Source organism: Argiope bruennichi, chromosome 4, assembly GCF_947563725.1.
Source record: "Argiope bruennichi chromosome 4, qqArgBrue1.1, whole genome shotgun sequence".
In the NCBI taxonomy this organism is placed as follows: domain Eukaryota; kingdom Metazoa; phylum Arthropoda; class Arachnida; order Araneae; family Araneidae; genus Argiope; species Argiope bruennichi.
The window spans coordinates 692,753-714,139 of NC_079154.1; the positions used below are offsets into that span (position 1 = coordinate 692,753).

Genomic DNA, 21,387 nt, shown 5'->3' on the forward strand with positions numbered 1-21,387 from the left:
TTGCAAAAGAAGATTGAAAACAAAATTAAAACTTTTTTACCTAGTTGTTATAAATTTCAAAATTAACACAACTAAACGGATTGATTACTTTTTCATGAATTTTTTTCTTATTTAAATCATGATAAATTTGAGATATAAATGTAAAAATATATAAGGGATAAGAATGCAAAAATATTTTTATTTTTTCTAAAATATGAAATTTTTTTTATTAAGAAACTTTGTGATGGGAAAAAAATGAATTTCATTTTTGGAACCATCACTGAAAAAGTTAAAATAGCAAATGTTATAAAAATTGAACTGTTTTCAAAAACAGCAAAACATTTTGCAGACCTGTGTAACAAATTTGCAATAAAAGAATTGGATTAATTTTTGAAAATCATTAATAGAAACAGGTGTACAAATTAAACATGCTTACTTCACAGTAGTCTTTTGAACCAGTTGTTTCATTATTTAGCCCCTTAATATCTCCATTATAAGAAATCAATAGTACTTGCAATGTTAATATTACTTTCTTTAATTCTTGAATTCCTGACTCCAACATCTTTATTTTCTTATTTTCAAAATTTAGCTGCCTATCTAAGTCCTTTTTCTCTTTTTCAACCAATTCCAGTCTTTTTTGCAACATTTCTACATTTAATACAGCATCTGTGACATTTGCACGCAGATACTCATTTTCTGATTTGATACCAAAAATTTCAGCATGCAGTTCCTGAATAGTCCTCTGGCATAAAAAAGAAATTGCTTTAGAATTGTAAATTTTTAGAAAAAAAATCATCAATGCAATTTTTATTTTTTATGTTTGTTTTTCTTAAAAGAAATAATCAATAATCTTTATCAGTCAATATTCAATATACAGTCATCTTCAAAATATCATAACTTCAGGACATAAGATTAAAAAAAATTAGGTAAAATTAGGTATAAGGCACACCCCTGAGGATTTATTTACTTAAACTTTTTTTTTTGTACATTTCCTTCTCTTTATTCACAGAAAGGAGAGGAAAACATTTTAATAATATTTTACATACGTACTCTTTTATTCCTCCTTTCTTGGATGAATTATTAAAAAAATTACATATATTGCATTAGGCGGCATCTTGTTCCTTAACAATAAAATAAAATTTTATACAAATAATTACAGCATGCTGCACTGCTCATAATACAGAAAATTTAATCATTTCTATCTAGAATATATCAGCAGGAAAAATTAATCAAGGAACATTGAAAAGTTATCTATTACTACACACTTACTCTTAATCAAATCTACAGTAAAATGAACAATTACACTTCTCTTGTATTTAAAACTAAAAAGAATACCTCAAAATCTTCTTTGAGGGTTTCATTCTCTAGAGAAAGTTCATCATATTCAAATGACTTAAGTGAGAGATTTTCTTCAAATGAAGAAATATAAAATGAAGCCATCTTCTCACTGAGATGCAATTCTTTTGAGGAATCAAGAAACTTTTTTGGCAATTTATTTTCCAGTCCAACTTCAGCCTAAAAATACAAAACAAAACTAGTACTTTATTTATAAGAATTGGGTGCATCGAAATACATACACATATTATGATTTTGCACCACAAATATAAATTTTAAGCATTGACTATTAAGAGAGTTGAAATTTCAAGATAGAATATAAGCGATTCATTCCCACTTTACAACAATAAAGTATTAAAAAAAAATTAGATCATATAAAATGTTATTGCAGAACTGGAAGAAAAAAAAAATACTTTTAATAGAAAGAACTCAGATTGCATCAGTAATACACAAGATGGATATTCGTATGACCTATATATGGAAATTAGGTGACATGCACAATCAGATGTAATACCTCAACAACTATGTAACATACTCTTTAATAAGATGCTTTTACATCCACTTTTACTAAAACCTTTCAATAAATTTTATCAATAAAAAGAGAAATTAAACCCCCAAATTCCAAAAATGGAAAAAAGAATTGAACTATAAGATAATTTTTTAAAATTTACTTTGAAGAAAAAATTTAATATCATAAAAAGGAAATATGCTAGTACAATGAATTGACTTGTGCAACTATTATTTACTGAAGATATTAAGTAAAAGCAAAGGAAAAATTAAACCATAATGAGATTGAATAGAAAGATCCTCCATGGGTCTTCTATTGACATCTTCGAGAGGTGACATTTTAATAATTAATTTTTAAATACCTAAACTGTTCTTATCTTCATTTCATTAAGGTGCACGTTTCTAACTATTTCAATAGGCAAGGTTTCTGCAATTTCTTTAAAAATGTAGAATCTTAAGTCTTTTGATCTGGGAGAAACTATTTTATGGCTAAAGTCACATAGAAAACATCAAACTTTCAAATTTTTTTCCTGTGTGGCTTCATCTATGGCTCCTGAAATTTAGCTTATTTAGGTTTTTGTTTTATTAAAAGGATCAATTTTGTTTGTTTAGGCTTCTTTTTATATATTTTACCTCTCTCTGTCACACATACAGACATGTACATGCCCACACAAGCTACTTTTATGACTTGACCTTACACCAGGATTATTACTGTGTATGGAAAAATTGAAAAAGATTTTTTTTTCTTTTACATAGTCACAATAGTATCCTTAAAGAAGTAGTTTTGAATTACAAATTTTGATAGACATTTAATTCTGTTTATTGCAATTTTCCAGTAAAATTATTATCTATCTGCCATCTCATCAAAAATTTGAGATTTAATTTGCAATGGAAAACAATTTGACTTCAACTAACATATTAAACTTGCTCGCTAAATCAAAACATGAGCACAAAATATACATGGATATGAGTGAAAAAGTTTTTGCAGGATGCTAAAAATATTGCATAATTTTTGTAATATCTTGAAGAATTTGTTTACTGATTTAATAAAAACAAATTAATGTACTACAATAAAATAGAAAAAGTTTAAAGGACAATGATATATTTTTATATGCTAGAAAGAAGCAGCAGAGTAAAAGTGATTTGTATTTCACTGTACCAGTAAAAAATAGGGTTCCAAAATAAAAACATTTATAAGAATCTATTCAAATTAAAGGAGCATTATGCAACAACTAAACTAGTATGATAAGAAATATAATATTTTGTATTTTCAGAAGATATAAAAGTATTTCTGTGTTATATTTTCTAAAATTATTATAAAGGAGGATGTGAAAAATGCTGCGTCTTTCTTTAATTTTTAATAAATCAATTTTTTTTTTTTTTTAAAAAAGAAATTCTTAAGGCACACGTTTTTATACGCAAAGTAAACTTGTTCTAAATTTTCTCATTCTAGGCCTAACAGTTCAAATTTCACTTTATCATTAGTGTACACAGTGTACCAAAAATATTTTAATGCTTATTCGAAAAGTAATGAAATGCTTTACTAAATATGAGAGTATAAATATTCCTTTCAGTGCTTAGATATCTTGGAAATAATTGTAGGTTTGTTATAATTCTTAAAAATTAATGTGAAAGTGTTTGCAATTATATGACTTTTAAAAATAATCATTATCCAACAAGAGTGAAAACAAAGTAGATTAGACATAGGATTGATAAAAGTTAAGAGTAGTACTATATCTCATACTATAAAGGACCATCTGCACTACGGCTGATATACCTTAATTATCAGCTAGCATATTGCTAAAACATCGCTGCATTTTTTCACTATCTCAAATAATACAGTTGCTGTTTAGAGAATAATAATTTTTTTTTCATATTGGATTTTCAAGAAGCAATGAATTATAATTAAATTTTATGCAAAATTTGGAAAAAGTACCTATCTAATATATCATTTAATGAAAAAACGTTTATGCTGAGCTTTGTTTAAGTAGATCTAATGTTTTCTAATGGCACTAATGTAGTTTTTGGATGAAATAGATACTTCTGAATGTGATAAGTATATAGGACGACAAAGTTAATCAAAAACACGAGGAAATAGCGAAAACGTAAATGAAATCCATTGTTTTGTGTTATTGAGAATGATGGAAAAATCTTTGAATATCAAAAAACAAATCAAAACATTTTGCATGAAGATTTAAGTAAAACAAAAGTCTGTGCTAAATTTGTTTCACACACTTTAATTAATAAACAAAAACGAAGCAGAAGTAAAAAATGATCCAAGTGTGTTTACAGACAACGAAACATGGTACTTTCAACATGATACAAAAGAAAGTTCAGAATCGAAGTAATCACATGCAAAAATCATGATCAAAGGCACTTAATCACAACTCATTAAAGGTGCAATTATTTTTGGCAAAAATAAATAAATTAAAATAAGAATTATGTGTTAAATCATATATCACATTTAGCACCCTGTGACTTTTTATTTTTATTTCTCAAATTTCAAAATGAAGTTAAAAAGGTGTTATTTTGATGACAACTTCTCTGCAAGTTTTGGTGACAATCCCACTTTATGAACTCAAACAGTTATTCGAGTCTTTATTAAGAATTGTAACAAATGTATTGAAACTGAAGACGCTTGTTTCTAATGAAAATCCTAAAACAATATATTATTATTTAATTTTATAAATCCGATCTTAAAAATTCTTTCATTTTAATTTATTATAATATTTCTTAATTTAATTTAAATCTTAAATAATTTCCGATTTTTTAAATCTTAAATTATACTGTGTTTATTTTAAAAATTTTCTCTTATTTCTCTCTCCGAATCCCACTTTCTGTTTAATTATTTTTAACATGCGGAAGTAAAATATATAAAAAAAACTGATGACTTCCGCCTTTCACACACTCAAAGAAAAGTGATAAAATTCTCCAAATCAGCAGTACTTTTCGAAGAAATCTAAGATTCGCTATCCTACGGCTATATGCGTCAAAGAAATCCCTATCAGAATCTCATTATAAAATGACTAAAGGGAGAAATTTTTGCCACTCTTATTATGTTGTGATGTAAACAGATGCATCTATTTGCAAATTATGGTTCCCGTGGTGAAATGTATTGAATTTTTATTCCAATAGATTCTTCCTTTCGGCCACACATCTGTAAAATTATGTTTCCCCTCCCTCCTTCAACACGCATTTGCACACAGGGTGTTTCATAAAGACTTCCCAACTGGAAAAATACAGCATTGAAAACAGTGAGAGACAGAGACATGCCCGAAATTTGTTATTTTTCGGCTTACGGAAATAGTCCCAAGATTGCCTAATAATCACATAAAGCTTTCTCTACTCTGTACTCAGAAGTATTGCGAGTTCTTTCGTCAGTCTGTTGCATTGCTGACACATGTATTGAATGAGTTATTATAGGAAATAGAAGAACATTGTGCCGCATTCCTTGGAGTAATGTAATTTTATTGCACAGGAATACCACCGATTAGGACGAAGTCTGGCGAAACTTTCAACAAAAAGTCACGACCAGAAAATGATTCACCATTTATTCAACAACTTTGAATGGAATGGAGGAACAGTTTGAATTTGAGGTGGAAATAAGGAATGCAGCTGATCAGTTATTATACTTCAAAATGTGCAAGTAGACGAAGAAATTGTTCAACGTTTTTCCTCGGACATCTATCTAACGAACAGTTGCTAAAGCAGGATTGTCAAATACCACTATGTGCAGAATAATGCAAAAAGGCCTATAAAACACAGTGTCATCAAGAAATCATAAATACAGCTCTATGATAAAGAGAAGACTTCGCCAATGAAATACTCCAGATGACTGATGAAAATAAAATTGATGTCGGCTGTGTATGGTTCACCGATCAGATCCTTTTTTACTTAAAGGTATTTGTAAATAAAAACAGAAAAATATAGGTAACTGGAAATCAGTTTATGTGTCTGGCAAAACCACTGCAAATACTACATTTTCGGTTGGATTGTTCAGTAGATAGATTGATTATTGGACCCTTTTCTCTGAGGGAAACAATCGAAATTTTACAGTACTTTGTTGCCATATTTCAAGCTCTGGAAAAAATACCAGAGAATTTATGTGTTATGCAGGATAGGGCCCAATCACACTATACTACTACAGTGTTTGATTTCATTGAAGAATCCTTCAGTGAGAGAGTTATTGCTCCGATTTATCCCCAAGACAGGCTTTGGTATAGATTGCCTCAATATTCCCGGTATCTCAATCCATGTGATTATTTGCAGGACTATTTGAAATAAACTGTTTACCCAAAGAATTCCCAACCATTGGAACACCTTGAGGGATTCATCATTGAAGCATGTGCATCAGCTGCAGCAGAGACTTCGAACTTTACCCTTCGGTTGCGTTATGTTATGGTTGAGAAACCCTTGTATTGTGATTTGACTTCTGTTCATGAAGCACACTTTAAAAAAAAATATTGCTTTGAGACTGTAATGCCTTCTGATGTCTAAACTTGGAATTATTTTTGTCAACCAGTGTATAAGAAATTCTAGACTTATTTGTCCAAAACACCTTTTGTTTTACCTTTATGTCTCTCACTGTTTCCTAGTTATAACATGCCCTTCCAACTCGCAAAAACAGGCATATCAAACAGTTACTATAAATTTGGATCAGTTAAAAACAGATGGCAATTCTGTTCCAGATGCAATCACATGCAAAAAAAGCTAGACAAGAGCCAATTTCCTTAAGAAAATGCATGGGATATGTGTCAAAGTACTTAAAAATTTTAAGAGCAGTGGTTCGAAATGTTCATTTTAAAAAAGCGGGAGAGGTCTCCCTAAACCTTTTTCGCATGCTCTCTAATAAGTTATTAAATTGAAACTACTTTAAACTTACTTATTAAGCAACTTTCGATTAAAAATTTTTTCGATAGCTGAAATTTTTTAGAAGTTAGAGGTTAAGAAGTAATTTTCTAACACTAACCATATATGTTGCCAATTACTAAAAAATAAAATAAAACTTCTGCCTTTATTTTATTTTCATACTTTGAAATTGTTTAAATGAACATGGATAGAGATTAAAGACTGGAATAAAACTAATAAAATAAAAATAAAAGAACGATTTAATGACCGCATTATATAAAAATGATCTGCTAAAAAAATATCAGAAGCAGCATATTTTTTAGTACTTTTGATTATATTTTATTGTCTTCTTGGAAACGAAAGTGTGTTCATTTTATTTCTCTGAGAAAGCAGGAGAATTTTGTACTAGCTTTCTTGCCACGGCGGAAAAACTTATAGCTGAATTTATCAAAATTTCCCAAACTAACTAATATAATAAGAAATTAAGAAGAGAAATTAACACATTCTGCGACTTATAGCCTAAAAAAAAAAAAAAAAAAAAAAAAAATTGGAACCATACGCTGGCATGTACCCGATTCTCCTATATGGTCGCTTTCCCATTTAAAATAAAAATATTTTCAAAAAGCGTGAAAATCTTCGAGAAAATTTTCATAAAAGTGAAATATCTCAGATGCACTCAATGATTACGGTATCTCATTAATTATTAGGGATTCATTTGAATTTTGTGAAATGTTTATTTCTTCTTTAAATCTGATTAAATACTGTCTGAAAGATTTAATTCATACTTGCATCCAAGAAAAATACTCATCAAGAAACTGATTATTATAATGGCCAATTAATTTATTAATCAGATGTCATTTATTTTGCTAAGTGTAAAATATTGTCACTCAATTTTTGAATTTTGAAACATTCATTGATGAATAATTTTTTTAATAAAATTCTGCATCTGTCACTATGCTGAGAGTATACTGTATTAAATTAGTGGAAGTGGTCTTCCCAACACTTCCTCGCATACTCTCTAAATTCCAGATAACACCTTACAACTACTTGATATTGGGCTTTATCAACTGCCATGTCATTTAACAAGACAGATTTAAAATCCAATTCTTTTTTTAAAGCCATATTTGCTTCTGTTATATGCCCCAATTCCTTTTCTAACTCCATGATTTTCTGAACTTTAGCTCTTAAAAGAAAAATCATTTCTTCATTTTTTTTTTTTTTTTTTTTTTTTTTTACCGATTTCTTTCGATCCATTTTAGTAGATGATTCTAATTTATATAACTAGTGAATGTGATTCTGAAAATTTATTTGGTCGACTTCAGATTCTGCCAATTTATTTTGAAGTTCTTCAATTTTATTTCGTAATTTTTTTTATAGAAAAAATGCTAAACAGAATGCTGGAACAGTTTAACTGATTGCAGAATTTTATAAATAATATTTTCCTTGCTATCAAAACACTCTTTATTTCCTATAAAACAATAAACATTTTCAATGTATTAATATATAATTTTTAATGAAGGCATTTATAAATCAATTATAAAATATTGAAATTTGCATTAAAATATTTAAAAAATTCTTTTTTGCTTTTTTTTTTACCTTATATTGATCCACAATTTCCATGGCTTTCTGCAAATCAGAAAGTTCAAAAGATTGAGAGGACAACTGTTCTCTCAGTATAAGAATTTCTTTGTGAAGTTCGGCATTTGCTTCTTGCAATGAAATAATTCTACAGTTTTGTTCTTTTATAATAGCTGACATGTGTGTATTTTCTTCTTCTATGGATTTCAGCTTTTCTTTTAAATCATTTGCATAAATTAAATTATTTTTCAGTTCAGCTTCCTGGGTTGAATACATTTCCTTAAGAACAGACAATTGTTTTTCTAATTCTTGAACATCGAACTAAAATAAAGAAAAAGAAACATTACATAATTTTTGTTTCCTAAAAGCAGTCATTATGTTCATTTGAGTATCATGATAATTGTTTTAAAAGAGCACACTAAATGTTTTTTAAATACCTCTTAAATGATGGTAAAGAATATCCAACAAAGCATAGCATCAATACATTTTAATTATTAAAACAAAAGAAAGCTATTATTTTAAATATTAAAAAATATAGCAAGCTTTAATTTTAAAAAATTATGATAAATTCCTAATTTTATGTTTAACATAAATAAAAAAAAAGGTTTAAGGGAAAGGAATTTAATTAATCAACATGATTTATTCCATTTGCAATCATTTTTCAAAAATGCAAATATTTTAACATCACCTAAAAAAATAGAAAGTACTTCTGTCATAAAGAATATATATATATATATATATATATATATATATATATATATATATATATATATATATATATATATATATATATATATATATATATATATATATATATTCATACTTTTCAGCTTAAGGATCTCTTAAATTCACAACTATAAGATTTTACTCTTAAATTAATTATTAGGTATAAAAAACATTTTAAATTTCTGGTAAAAAAAATTGTAATAATTAATCAGACCATAATGAATTAAATTCAAAAAATAGATTAATTTTACTAGGTAAAACCTAAGTGCATTAAAAATTATGCTAAATAATTCATGAATTTGATGAATTAGGACGAAATAGGATATTCATTTGACTTATTAATTTATCAAAATTGAATCTTAAAATTTAAACAATGTACTTGCATTTATCTCGTTTTTCTGTACAGTATTTTATGCAACCACAAAATAAAGGAAAAATTGCAGCTCAGATAGAAAATAATACAAAAAGGAGACCAGATTTTTTTTTGTCTTGCACATTAACAATGTCAATAACTAATCGAAGCAATGCATGAATTATAGAACTTCAATTCAAATGTAATCTGTTAGATTATGTCTTGAATTACATTTGCTATAATGTTTAATAATCTTCAGTTTCTAGTTAAGTCTTTCAGTTAGTTTAATTTATAGCTCAGATATAATATATTCAGAATAAACGATTGTAAGAACAAAACATATAATTAAAATAAAATTTGAAGCTTTTAAAAATTGAAATGAATTGAAAATTGCACTTAGCGATAGAATAGGGTGCATAGTAAGAAACTTCTATAAAAATTAATTGCTTTAAACACTTTTTAAACCAAAAAAAAAAAAAAAAGATTAAGCAACTTTACATATGTAAATATGCATATTTTCTAAGCAAAGGGTATTTATTATTTAATATAATGCATTTTTTTATTGACAAAACCTTTAATTAATTATAAATGTGTATTCTTTAAATTTTAATAGTTACTTCTATATTCGCACAATGTCTTCTATAGTAAAACAAATGCCTTTTTTGCTTATGACAACAACGTGAAAATGCAACCAAACATCAATACCAAAAAATTAAGGCAATTTTTATAAGATTAGCAATAAAGATATCTGATCTCTTTGAACATTTCTTAAAATTAACAAATCATTTACATGGATACATCATTTCTGAAAATGTCGATATTGATATAGAATCCCAGTATGACCAAAAATTTTGTATTTAACTTTTATATATGCAATAGTAAATAAGATTCAACATGACTGTGATGGAAATTTTAAATTTCCTGCTGCATTAATTTAATATATTTAGTAATTTTATTTGTAGTCTTATAAAACTAAAACATTCCAGAATGGCTACCATCATAAGATTGGCAAAATGGCCATGAAATTGAGGATAGAACAAAGCTATATTCTAAATGCATTTTTAGATCAATTTTTTAAAAAGATCAGTAGCATTCAGAAATGGTAAGACAATATAAAAACTCATAATTATTATTGCCCTTTACTTCTGAAGTTTATTAAAGGAATTTTTTTGACCAGTCTAATAATTTGATAAAAGCCTGATTTTTAACCAATATAAAAAAAGAAATTTTATTTTTTTAAAAAAAAATTACAGAAAAACTTGAATATATATTTTACAAAAAAATGCAAATGCTTTAACAAGTCATAATTTTTATAAGTAACAGAAACAAATTAATGAAGCTAAAAATAAAAAAAGTCAGTTCTACGTGCCAGTTGAAGCAATTTTTTTTTAAACCAGTGCCAGACAATATATTAAATTGCTTCAAAATTTAACAAAATTCAATAAATAAAGTATTTATTCAATGAGTTGCTTAAAAATTTTAATGAAAGCAATTTTTTTAATCACAATTTTAACAGCGGTAAAATAATGTGACTCAATGATTCGAAGAAGTAATGATATTGTTTTGAATTTCATTATAATAAAAATCTTTATTACAAATTGTGTTAAAACTGACTGTTTAAAAATTACTGACATGAAAGAAAAAAATGTATTTATACAATATAATTCGTATCATTAAAAAAACTTTTTTTAAATCTTTAAAGTGGTGGGAAAAAAGAAAAAAAACTTTTGTGTAATAATATGCTTTGATGTTTGAAAACAGGCTATAGTTTTGTTTTTATTTTCAAATTAAACTTCTAATTTAAATTTTGAAAAATCCACTTTTAACGGGCCTTTAACACTCCAACAATAACTTTCCAAATTTCAATGGTTTATACTGCTCATGTATCAGGCCAAACGTTTGCATGCAAAGAAATATTTCACTATGGGGAGAGAAAAAAAATTCTATAAGAGTTATAAAAAGAAAAATTCTAAAATCTGAAAGAATAAAAAGTTTTGAAAAACATTTTTTTTTAAAAAAAGTTTAACTATCAGATCCAGCATCCCCCCCCCCAGTAAAAACTAGAATTTGGCAAGATTGGTCCAATAAATAATGATCTGCAAATGGATGGGGGCATTCATAAAACACGATTATTGAACATTTATGGCACCGAATTAAAATCATATACTAGATTTTAGGCAGCTGTAATGCAATTGCATGCTGCAATTAATTGCAATTCAATATAGCACAGTAAAATCCCTGTAATAAGTTGTTTCAATGGATTGCTCCAAAACGACATATTAATGAAAATGATAATCAAATGCGTAATGCGCCATAGGATGCGGCAGAAAAATTCGGACAAACAATTTTTAATATAACTTGATTAAAAATAAATAAATTAACAAAATATAACAAATAATAAGAGTAGACTTTTAATAAATAAATTTAATTTGTTTCAAAATAGCCATCGTTTGCAGCAATGCAGAGGTGTAGGCGCAAACGCTTATTGAAATTTTCAGTAACGGGCCACAAGTCTTCTACCTTTACCCTACTCCATTCCCGTAGCTTTAGAGAGTCCCAACTTCTACGTCGTTTAGTGCAAGCCTTAGACTCCAAAATGGAATATACACTGTAAGCATGGGATTGAGATTCAGTGAGTATCGTGCTAATGAGATGGTGCAGAGTCTTGTTGAAACTCCCATTTTACATTGCGTTTGGCCCACGGAAATACAACAGCTTCTAGAATCTCCCAATGGTACACTTTTTGATTTATTTTAATGCCACCATAAACAAAAATCAAAGATGTTTTACCGCTTGCGCAAATTCCGCCCCAGACCATGACCGATTTTGGATTTTCGCGATGTGTAAAAATTGCTGAAGTGCTTGGAGTGTCTACAAACAAGTTACGAGCTTTTGGACGGTAAAGAGTGTCTCATTAGTGAAAAGGAATCTTTCTCAGCGCTGATTTGCGGCTCGATTTAAAAGTTTTCGGCGTCCTTAGAGCTGCACGAGTTTGTTTTGTTTTCTTCAGTGAGTGGCTGAACTTTTTGGAACTTGAAAGGCTTCCTTCGAAGCTAGCTTTTGCCATTCGTTACACTGATCGGTCTCTTATTCCCAGTTCAATTTCATTGAACTCGCTTTTTGATAACCTTGCGGTTATTGAAAGTGTTCACCAAAGGTTTTTGTTCACTTCCTGGATTTAACTATCATTGTCAAACTATTTGAAACAATTGATTGCATCAGATACTGTTTGCCGAGGCACATTCAGCAAACGAATGACTTCATACTGTCGTTTTCCTTGCTTAAATAATTCTAAAATAGCAGATCTTTCGTTTGGAATAGTAAAAAAGTCAAAAAACATTATGTAAACTAAAAGATACATTATAAAATATGTTATAATTGAAATGGTAGACAAAAAAAATTAAAAATAAATTAATTTACTCTTATTCTACGATGTAATAACTTTGTCCAAGTTTTTTTGCTGCACTCTGTATAAAAAAACTTCATTGTAAATGTCTTTAGAGCAATTTTTCCCATATTGAATATATTTCTTTTATGCACCAAATTCATTCTGCCGTATTCTTATTTTCCATTGATTGGACCAATCTGTGTACTCATTTTTAACAAAATATAAAAGATTAAACATATATTCATCAAGCACAGAAACAAATTTTTCAACATCCAAAACACTAAAAATTGAAGTTCAAATGCTTTTGAAATTGCAACAAGTATAGCACAGTACGCAACTCATACTGCTGATTCTGGATAACAATTCCAGTATTTAAAAAAAATGGTAATGCACAAAAAGAGGGAATGGGAAGGTTCATTAAGTGTTATCTTAATGTGTTGGAGCCCCTAGATCTATTTCATCCTGGAATTCATTCTTCAAATTCTTCCCTTTTGTTGATTTACTTTCTGGATACATTAGGCAAACAAACATTTGCAACCATGTTCTGGAATGCTTTTCTACATGTGGTGAACAAAACACATCTTTCTTCACACTTCTCGAAAAAGTAAGGTTGTTCTGAGGAACTTTTTTCAAAACTAAATACTTTTAAGGTGCTTAAAAATAGTTTTCAAACTTAAGTACTTTTAAAGATGCTACACACCCTATAGAAACCAATAGAAAAGGTAATAAGAAAAATCAACAGAAACCTTGCAAAACATAACTTTTCATAGAAAAATGAGGAAGAAACAATTTTTTCAAATGCTGTACTAATGCTGCTAAAGACATTGAATTAACCATTTTATTTTATTATATTAAACTTTAAATATATTATCTGTAAGTTAAAGACACTTTTCTATGGGCAAGAGCAAACAGTGTAACAAAATTTAATCATAAATAATAGTGCATGGTATAGTTTGAAAAATAAAAACACTGAAAAAAACCTTGTAATAATCTTGAGAAGCTAGAAATTCTTGATCAATAATTCTACATTCTTCAGACATGTGTGACAAATCATCATCAAATGAAAAAATAAACTGTTTCAAATCTTCAATAATTTCTTCAAGATTTTTTCTTTTACAAACTTCTTCATGTAAGCAGGAAGTAAGTTTCTGCTCTCCAGCACTCAATAAAGTCATTTTATTCAGTAAAGATGCTTCATTCTCCTTATAATTTTGGATCAGGATTTTAGCTGTGCTAATTTCAGCTTCAGTCACAGCTAACCTTGTTCGTAGATCTTGAACATCAACCTGGAAGGGGGGAAACAATAATAATCCAAATGAAAATATCTATGATATATAATACATTAACAAAAATAAAAAACAAAACAAAAGGAAAACTGCCAAAATGAATTAAATACTGTGCATCATGCATTACACATAATTGTAATAAGAAATTAAAACAGAAAAGACTTTAAGATCTATTCATATCTGCTAAAATGATACTTTCTCTAAAAAGTATTACCATTAATCAGTTTTTCCATAAAAGTACATAGAAATTAGAGTAAGCCACAAATTCAATTAATTGTAAAGATGAAAACAGAAAAAAATATAATACATACAAAATATAAAAGTAATAATGGAAGTTTCCAGTAAAATTATCACTTTCTAATACAGTAACTCTGTTTTGCAATCAATCTGTATAGTTCCAAAGATCAAAGAAAAATATTTAATAATGGTAATCTAGCATTACGAACTATTCTTCTCTTTCCTACTTTTCCCATTTGTGCTCAGCAATTAATTACTTCATTTAATTAAATGAAAAAGAATATACACACACAGTAGAAAATGTTTTAAATATAATAAAGAACAATTATTTAAAAAAGATGCAAATAATGGATTTGAGAACTTGCTCTAATATCAGGCACAAGATGAAATTTATTTGTTGCAAAAACTGCAATATTTGCTCTTTTTTATTCTGATGACTACTATGTCCAAAAATAAGATGTTTGCAAGACAAACTTTTGCAACTTTCTCATAATTGTAATCAAAATTGGCATTTTCTAAAATAATGGATACTTTGTTTTAAAACATAAAATAAGAAATTAAATAAAAGATTTTAAGCAAATTTAAGATAGCACTGCATTAAAATATGAGTAGTTATAAATTATATAGAGTAATAAATCCTAAATACATCTTACAAACATTAAAAACTGAAATAATAATCAAAGGAAAAATCTACAACATATTCAATACAGAATGCTCAATAAATCGAATAAATGAATGTAAATACCTCATAAAGCTTCTTTAAATTCCCTGTTTCAGCAGCAAACTGATCATTTTGTATGCATTTATCTTTCAATTCTTCTTTTAAAACTGATACCATGCTTGCTTGGCTTTCATAATCTGATCTCAATTTTTGGTTCTCTTCAATTGATTCACCCAATCTTGATGAAAGTGCATCAACTTCTTTTTCTAGTGTTATGATTTTGTTTTTTAATGAAATTTCATTCAGCTCATATTCTTGAAGCTGGTTCTCTAATAAAGAGCACTTTGATTGATCAGATTTCAAACTTGCTAGCATGTCTTGTATTTTTCCCTTTAAAAAAAAAATAATTAGAAAACACATCTATGTACATACTCAACATTTCCAGAATTTATTTCTTTTCAAAGTACCTAAAAGGTTTTTAAACCATTACAAAAATTGTTCATATTACAAATTTAAAAATTATTTAAAAACCATTAACAAGATTAATTTCTTATAATAACAGCTTTCATTTTGAATTGATCCTAGAGCTTGATTATCAAAAAAAAAAAAAAAAAAAAAAAAAAAAAAAAAATTATTCTCTGCGAAAAAATTTACTTAAGAAATTTCAATTTCTCCAGATTCTCAAATGTATAGATTTAAACATTTGTCACCCATATATAAAACAGAATTAAATAAGTTACAATATGCACATGTCAGTCTTTGAAGTACAGTTTGGGGCTTCATGAATAAACTAAGCAAAGTTTATAAGAAATTTCAAACTTGAGTGACTGTATATAGTATTACTAATTCCAAAGAATACAAGATGTCTGTAAAAACTATTTCATCTAATATATAAAAATGAATTTTTGTTTGCTCATATTTTATGCGCTGCCATACCATTCATCTGATGTGCAATAAAACTTTACCAACTTATTGCTTTGAACCTAGAAAAATCCATGTTTTCATATAGCCAGTTGTATGTTGGATGCTCACGGGGCAGACAGCTAAGAAATTTGTTTTTGCTGAAGATGGAAAAACAAAAAATATTGTCTACCCTATACTTGAATAATAAAGTAAATAAATAAATATTATTTATACTTCTCCTTTATATATCATTTAATTTCAGTGAGTGCATTCATTGCCAAAAAAAAAAAAAAAAAAAATCTTTATCATTCCTACTTAAACAAGATAGCTATTTCGAATTTCAAACAATATTTCCAAAATTATTTCATCTGCAGCAGCAACAATATGCTGGGCACAAGCTAGTAAGATATACAAATTAGGAAACCGATTCTGTAACAATCATCTAAAGTCAGTGTATGTGTGTGCTGGAAGGCGTAACATTTTCATGTAAAAAAATAAGAAATATTAAAAAGACTTATTTCAGCAATATTTTCGAATATTAATACAAAAAGAAAACAATGATATATGAAATAAAGAGAAGAGATACACACAGGATTGTCACTCAAATATGGAGAAAAAAAATTCTTTGTGTTTCCCTGTAGGCATATTCAAGATACAAGGAAACTCAAAAATAACACTCATATGTAGTTATAACGCAATATGATTTTAAGGACTGGATAAAGCAAGGAAAGGAAGCAACAATTTAATATTATTTGAAATAATTGAATAATAATAATTGAAAGAATTTTGATATTTATGTAAAAAGGGAATTTCTCTTTATTTATTAACTAGAATTTAGCAAAAACAAAATTTGTATATTAAGGGGCGGAGGGATATATTATCTGATGCTCTTTAATTGTAAGCTACACAAAATTAAGGACTTGGGTGAAATAAAACAAGAAAAAATTTTGTTATCATAATGCAAATAATTTAATCATCACTTATTAAAAAACGTTACAAAGCAAGATTATTATTTTTAAAATTTATTTTTGACATTTGGATATCAATTTTTGCAGATTTCCCAGTCATCAGTTTTATGGAGATAATCTAAGAAATAATCTGTATGACATTTTTGTACAACCTAACGTACACTTTTTAGCTATTTCACTTTCGGTGAACGTATGTGAAAATATTTCCGATATATCATTTAAAGCATTAAAGGATGAATGTGACGCAACAAGTTTTAATGCACATAAGAATTAAACTTTAAATTATTAATATTGAACTAAAAAGTTCGAAATCGGTTTATTTTCGAACATAAAGCTGACGTTTTTAGAGTCGACTTAACACCTTCTCCTTCATTCTTTTAGATACAAAGTCTAATATTAACGATGACTTTTTTGAACTGGCAGGCTGTCTTGTAAATTTTCCTCTTTTGGCATGACTACTAGTAAGTGCCTGTTTTCCCATATTACTTAGGCTTATAATCTTCTTGCCAAGTGAGCAGTATGCCACAACTGAATTTTATGGAGCTTCTTGAAACCATTCAAGCAAAATCAGGATTGATTTTTTTTTATCTGTCCAATTCGTAATAAATACAGATTTTGAGCAGCTTATCGTTTTAATAAAATTCTCTAATCTGCTTTGAATAATCTCACAGTTTCTCAAATAATTAACAAACCTTTCAATAAACTCATGTGTGAGTGACTAACTACCACCACGATGGATCTGCAAATTGAATGTTGCTAATTCTGCCAGAAATATATTCTAATTTTTCATACAATTATAGAACTCGCGCGCATGCTTATTTGCTGACATTCGGGAATCTTATTAGGGGAGGGGACTATACAGAAAGAGAGTAGAAAAGATGCGAATCACAATCACGAATGGTATTGTTTCGTTTTCGAAGCGATCTTGCAATCTTCAGAGATCGACATTTTTTTTTAAATGGAGGAAAAATAATAACTAAGAAATATAAAATTCCCTGTATTTTTCCAGTTTTTAATGAAGTTTTTTTTGTCGATTTTTCAATTCCTTGTGATTTTCCGGCTTTCCAGGTTATCCCGGTGGTGTGGCAACCTTATACACAGTTCAAGCCCTTTTAAAACTTTCTTTAGAAAATGAAAACAAAATTGATTGATTTAAGTTTATTTGTCCATTTTTTACTATAATTTGTGACAAATTCAGTTTGAATATTTCGCTTTTTTATAATAAATAAATAAAATATTTTATTAATTTAATTTAGTGAAAATTAAACAAGTTTTTGTGCTTCTAGATGGGGAAGCTGAATGCAGAAATAAATTGCATAAAGTTGATATTGAAGAGGCAAATATATAAAGTATGCAATACTCATCTAGTTTCTTAAAAATATTATAATGTAATAATATGCTTATTTTCCACATAAACTGTCCTATTGTACAAAATGTTTGCAATCAAAAAATTAAAATTTTTTAATTTTGCAAATTCAATTTTAATATAAAAGTAAGAAATTATTTTATCTTAATATTTCAGTAATCTAAAAGATTCTTAATAATTCAACTATTTATAAAATAACAATTCAGGGTAAATAATCAAATTTTATATTAAAAAATAAGCAGTTTTTAAGTATAATTGAAGAAAAAAATTAAGGACTTACATTAACATAATAGTTCTGATTATGGAACTAAGTTACACTGAAATTCACTAAGATGATGAAAAAAAAAAAAAAAAAAAAAAACAATTTTAAAAAGTAGAAACATAGAAAACCCGGTAACTACTGCATAATATTTTTCATATAATTTATATAACGATAAAGTAAGTTACTTAAAAGGTTTTCTGCATGTTTCTCATGAAAATCTTATTGAAGTACTTTCAATCCCCATCTGAAATACTTAATTTACATTACAGTTCTGTATTAAAAAGAAAAACATTACATTGCTACTTCATTAACAATTCCATTCTTAAAAATGTTAAGAACTTAAGTAAACAAATCTGGAATTAAAAAAAAAAAATGTAAAATTTTATTGACTATGCAAACAAAGTCTTCTATTCTTTCTTTCTAAGAAATTTCTCTATTTATCTTTCAGGAGTTCAATTTTCTTGTTAATTTTTTGCAACTCATTACATTTTTTTTAGCAGTGAGAAGTCCCTTGTTTGGTCAGCTTGTAGAGAAAATGCTTTCGCATAACATTAAATTTCAGCTATTTCCTTTTCTAAAAGATTTCTTTTCCTGTAAAGAAACTGACAAATCAGATTCTGTCTTTTCTTTATGTCATTGGCAGAAGTTTCTTTATCTCTTTATTCCTCCAAAAATAGGTAATAATTTAAATGAACTGTTGGTGCTGATATTCTCAATTCTTTAGTAATGTTTATTGAGTGGATTCCACCAGATTGCTTTACATGATCACAGACTTAATGCTGAGAAATATATGATTATTTTGTTCAAATTCTCCATTTCAATATTTCCATTTATGCTGAATCCTCTTTCAACAGATGTTTGCCCACGAAAAAGAATGCAAATAATTTTCAAAACCTTCCACAGACTTGTAAACTTATGCCTTCAAAACAAGGTTTAAAAAAGTCACGCAATCTCATTTTTCAGACATTAAAATTTGCGATATCGAGTAAGGATCATTTGACTACATTTTTCAGGAAATCTATCTTCTATTAGAACAGCATCCCATTCATCTATTTGTCTTTTCCGATGCAAGTACAAAAGAACTCGTCTCATTTTGATCATTTTATACTTACTAGTTTTCTCTGCCAAGTCAATGCATATAACATTTCTTACCAAAGAATAATTTATTTGGGACTCGATCACAATGCATTCTAGCATTTAAAAAAAAAATTTTTTTTTACAGGCATGCTTAAAAAGGATAATTTTTTACAGATACTTCTTTGTTTGGGAATATAATTCTCCCAATAATTTATCTCATCTTACACCTACACTCACTTTATCAAATGCAGAAAAATATTCATTATAAAAAAAAACCCCTTAATTTACAATAATATATTTATTGAAGAAATTCCAGCTAAGAAATTTTCCTTTAAAACTTTTAAAAAATGCAAAAATTACTTTATAACTTACAAATATCAGATGCATAAAAAGGCAACAGTGGGCTATCACTTAGATACATTTGAAGAAATGGCTTAATATGATCAGGAAAAAAAGAAGCTTCCCAGTTATTAATTTATTTCTAGTAGCTTGTGAAAGAGTGAAAAATGATTTGCAAATTACATCTTGGCAGATTTCAAATGTACATTCGTTCACTGGTGCATTTTCTTACCATCTATGTTTGCATATTTTAAGAGATAATAATCAAGCTTAGATGATTCCAAAAAAATCTTGTTTTCAAGCAAGAGAATCGTTTGAGATATAAAACAGTGAAAAAAAAATTGATGATTGTTCTCATTCATTACAGGATTCACTTTTTCGAAAAGCATTATTCACTGTACATAACCCATGTCCACTAATATTAACACACTCGATACTATATTCTTTCTTAAAATCCCCCATGAAGAATTTCATGAAATTTTAAATTTACTGCTGGGCCATCCATGCTGATTTGTAACAATTTTTTTAGATCCAGCTTTGTAAATACTGCTTGGAATGCTGAAAAGATACCAGAAGCTATGAAATGCTCCATAAATAGAAATGAAATGTATCTTGTATGAACTTTTTTATCTTCAACTAAACCTTATGTGTAAATAAAGCTGCCTTTGCTGATTTTTTCTATTTAGAGTTTCATCAAATAATAAAGTCAAATGTGAAAATTTCTTAAACTCTTCATACATTATATTCTGAAAGTATGGAGCCAAACCAAAATGACACAAATAAGCTACTTTCCTTTTGCTGACAGAATATTTTTATGCGAATGATCTATCAATGAACATCATGGAGAAAATTTTACCATTTTTACCATTCAATGTCATTGTTTGATTTATATGATTAGTGGTTAGTTACCACTTTCATGCACCACAGAATTTCTGCATCATGAATGCTTTCTTTTGATTTTGCAGCAGAACATGTTATGGTCATGGTATTAGAAGTTGAAGGTGAATTTGAAAAATTTGTATTGATTATTTCAGAATCTTTGGCTTGGAAAAGTATTCTTCAATCCCAGCAGAAGCAACATTTTGTGCTATATGAGTTATGTTTAAATCCTATAAAAAACAAATAGAAGTAAATAATTTTTAAAACATAATTATAAAAAATTCAAAAAATTCCTTTTAAAAAAATACATTTATAAATAGCAAAACAATCTAGCGATAATTTCTTTTTAAAAAATTTATCTTTAAATATGTTGGGAGAAGAGTAGAACAAACAATATATATGTGTCAAAATTATGCTATATATATATATATATATATATATATATATGTATTATATATATATATATATATATATATATATATATGTATGTATGTATGTATGTATAACAACAAAAAATAAACAAACAACCTAACTTGATTCTTTTTAGATGTCTATAACGAAGCTCATTATGTATATAAAATATTAATAGACGATTTTCAACGATAAAACAAGATGAAATTGTTAGCTTAAAACTAATAAGGTTTATTTGGTTTTAATGATATGTAATATTTATAATGTTCAAGCTATAGGGAATAT

At 27.5% G+C, this 21,387-nt stretch overlaps 1 protein-coding gene across 4 annotated transcripts in view; it reads right to left on the reverse strand.

Annotated features, from left to right (window-relative positions):
* The window catches only part of LOC129965411 (centromere protein F-like), a 158,227-nt gene that overhangs the window by 21,502 nt on the left and 115,338 nt on the right, over nucleotides 1–21,387 (reverse strand). For 2 of the 4 annotated variants that reach the window (XM_056079265.1, XM_056079263.1), the window contains 5 exons: nucleotides 14,982–15,287; nucleotides 13,694–13,999; nucleotides 8,266–8,568; nucleotides 1,315–1,494; nucleotides 416–721 (listed from right to left, as the gene is read on the reverse strand). In XM_056079265.1, coding sequence (XP_055935240.1) covers nucleotides 416–721; nucleotides 1,315–1,494; nucleotides 8,266–8,568; nucleotides 13,694–13,999; nucleotides 14,982–15,287 — 1,401 coding nt within the window. The remainder of the gene's footprint in view (nucleotides 1–415; nucleotides 722–1,314; nucleotides 1,495–8,265; nucleotides 8,569–13,693; nucleotides 14,000–14,981; nucleotides 15,288–21,387) is intronic. The other 2 variants (XM_056079264.1, XM_056079266.1) reach the window with 2 other exon arrangements.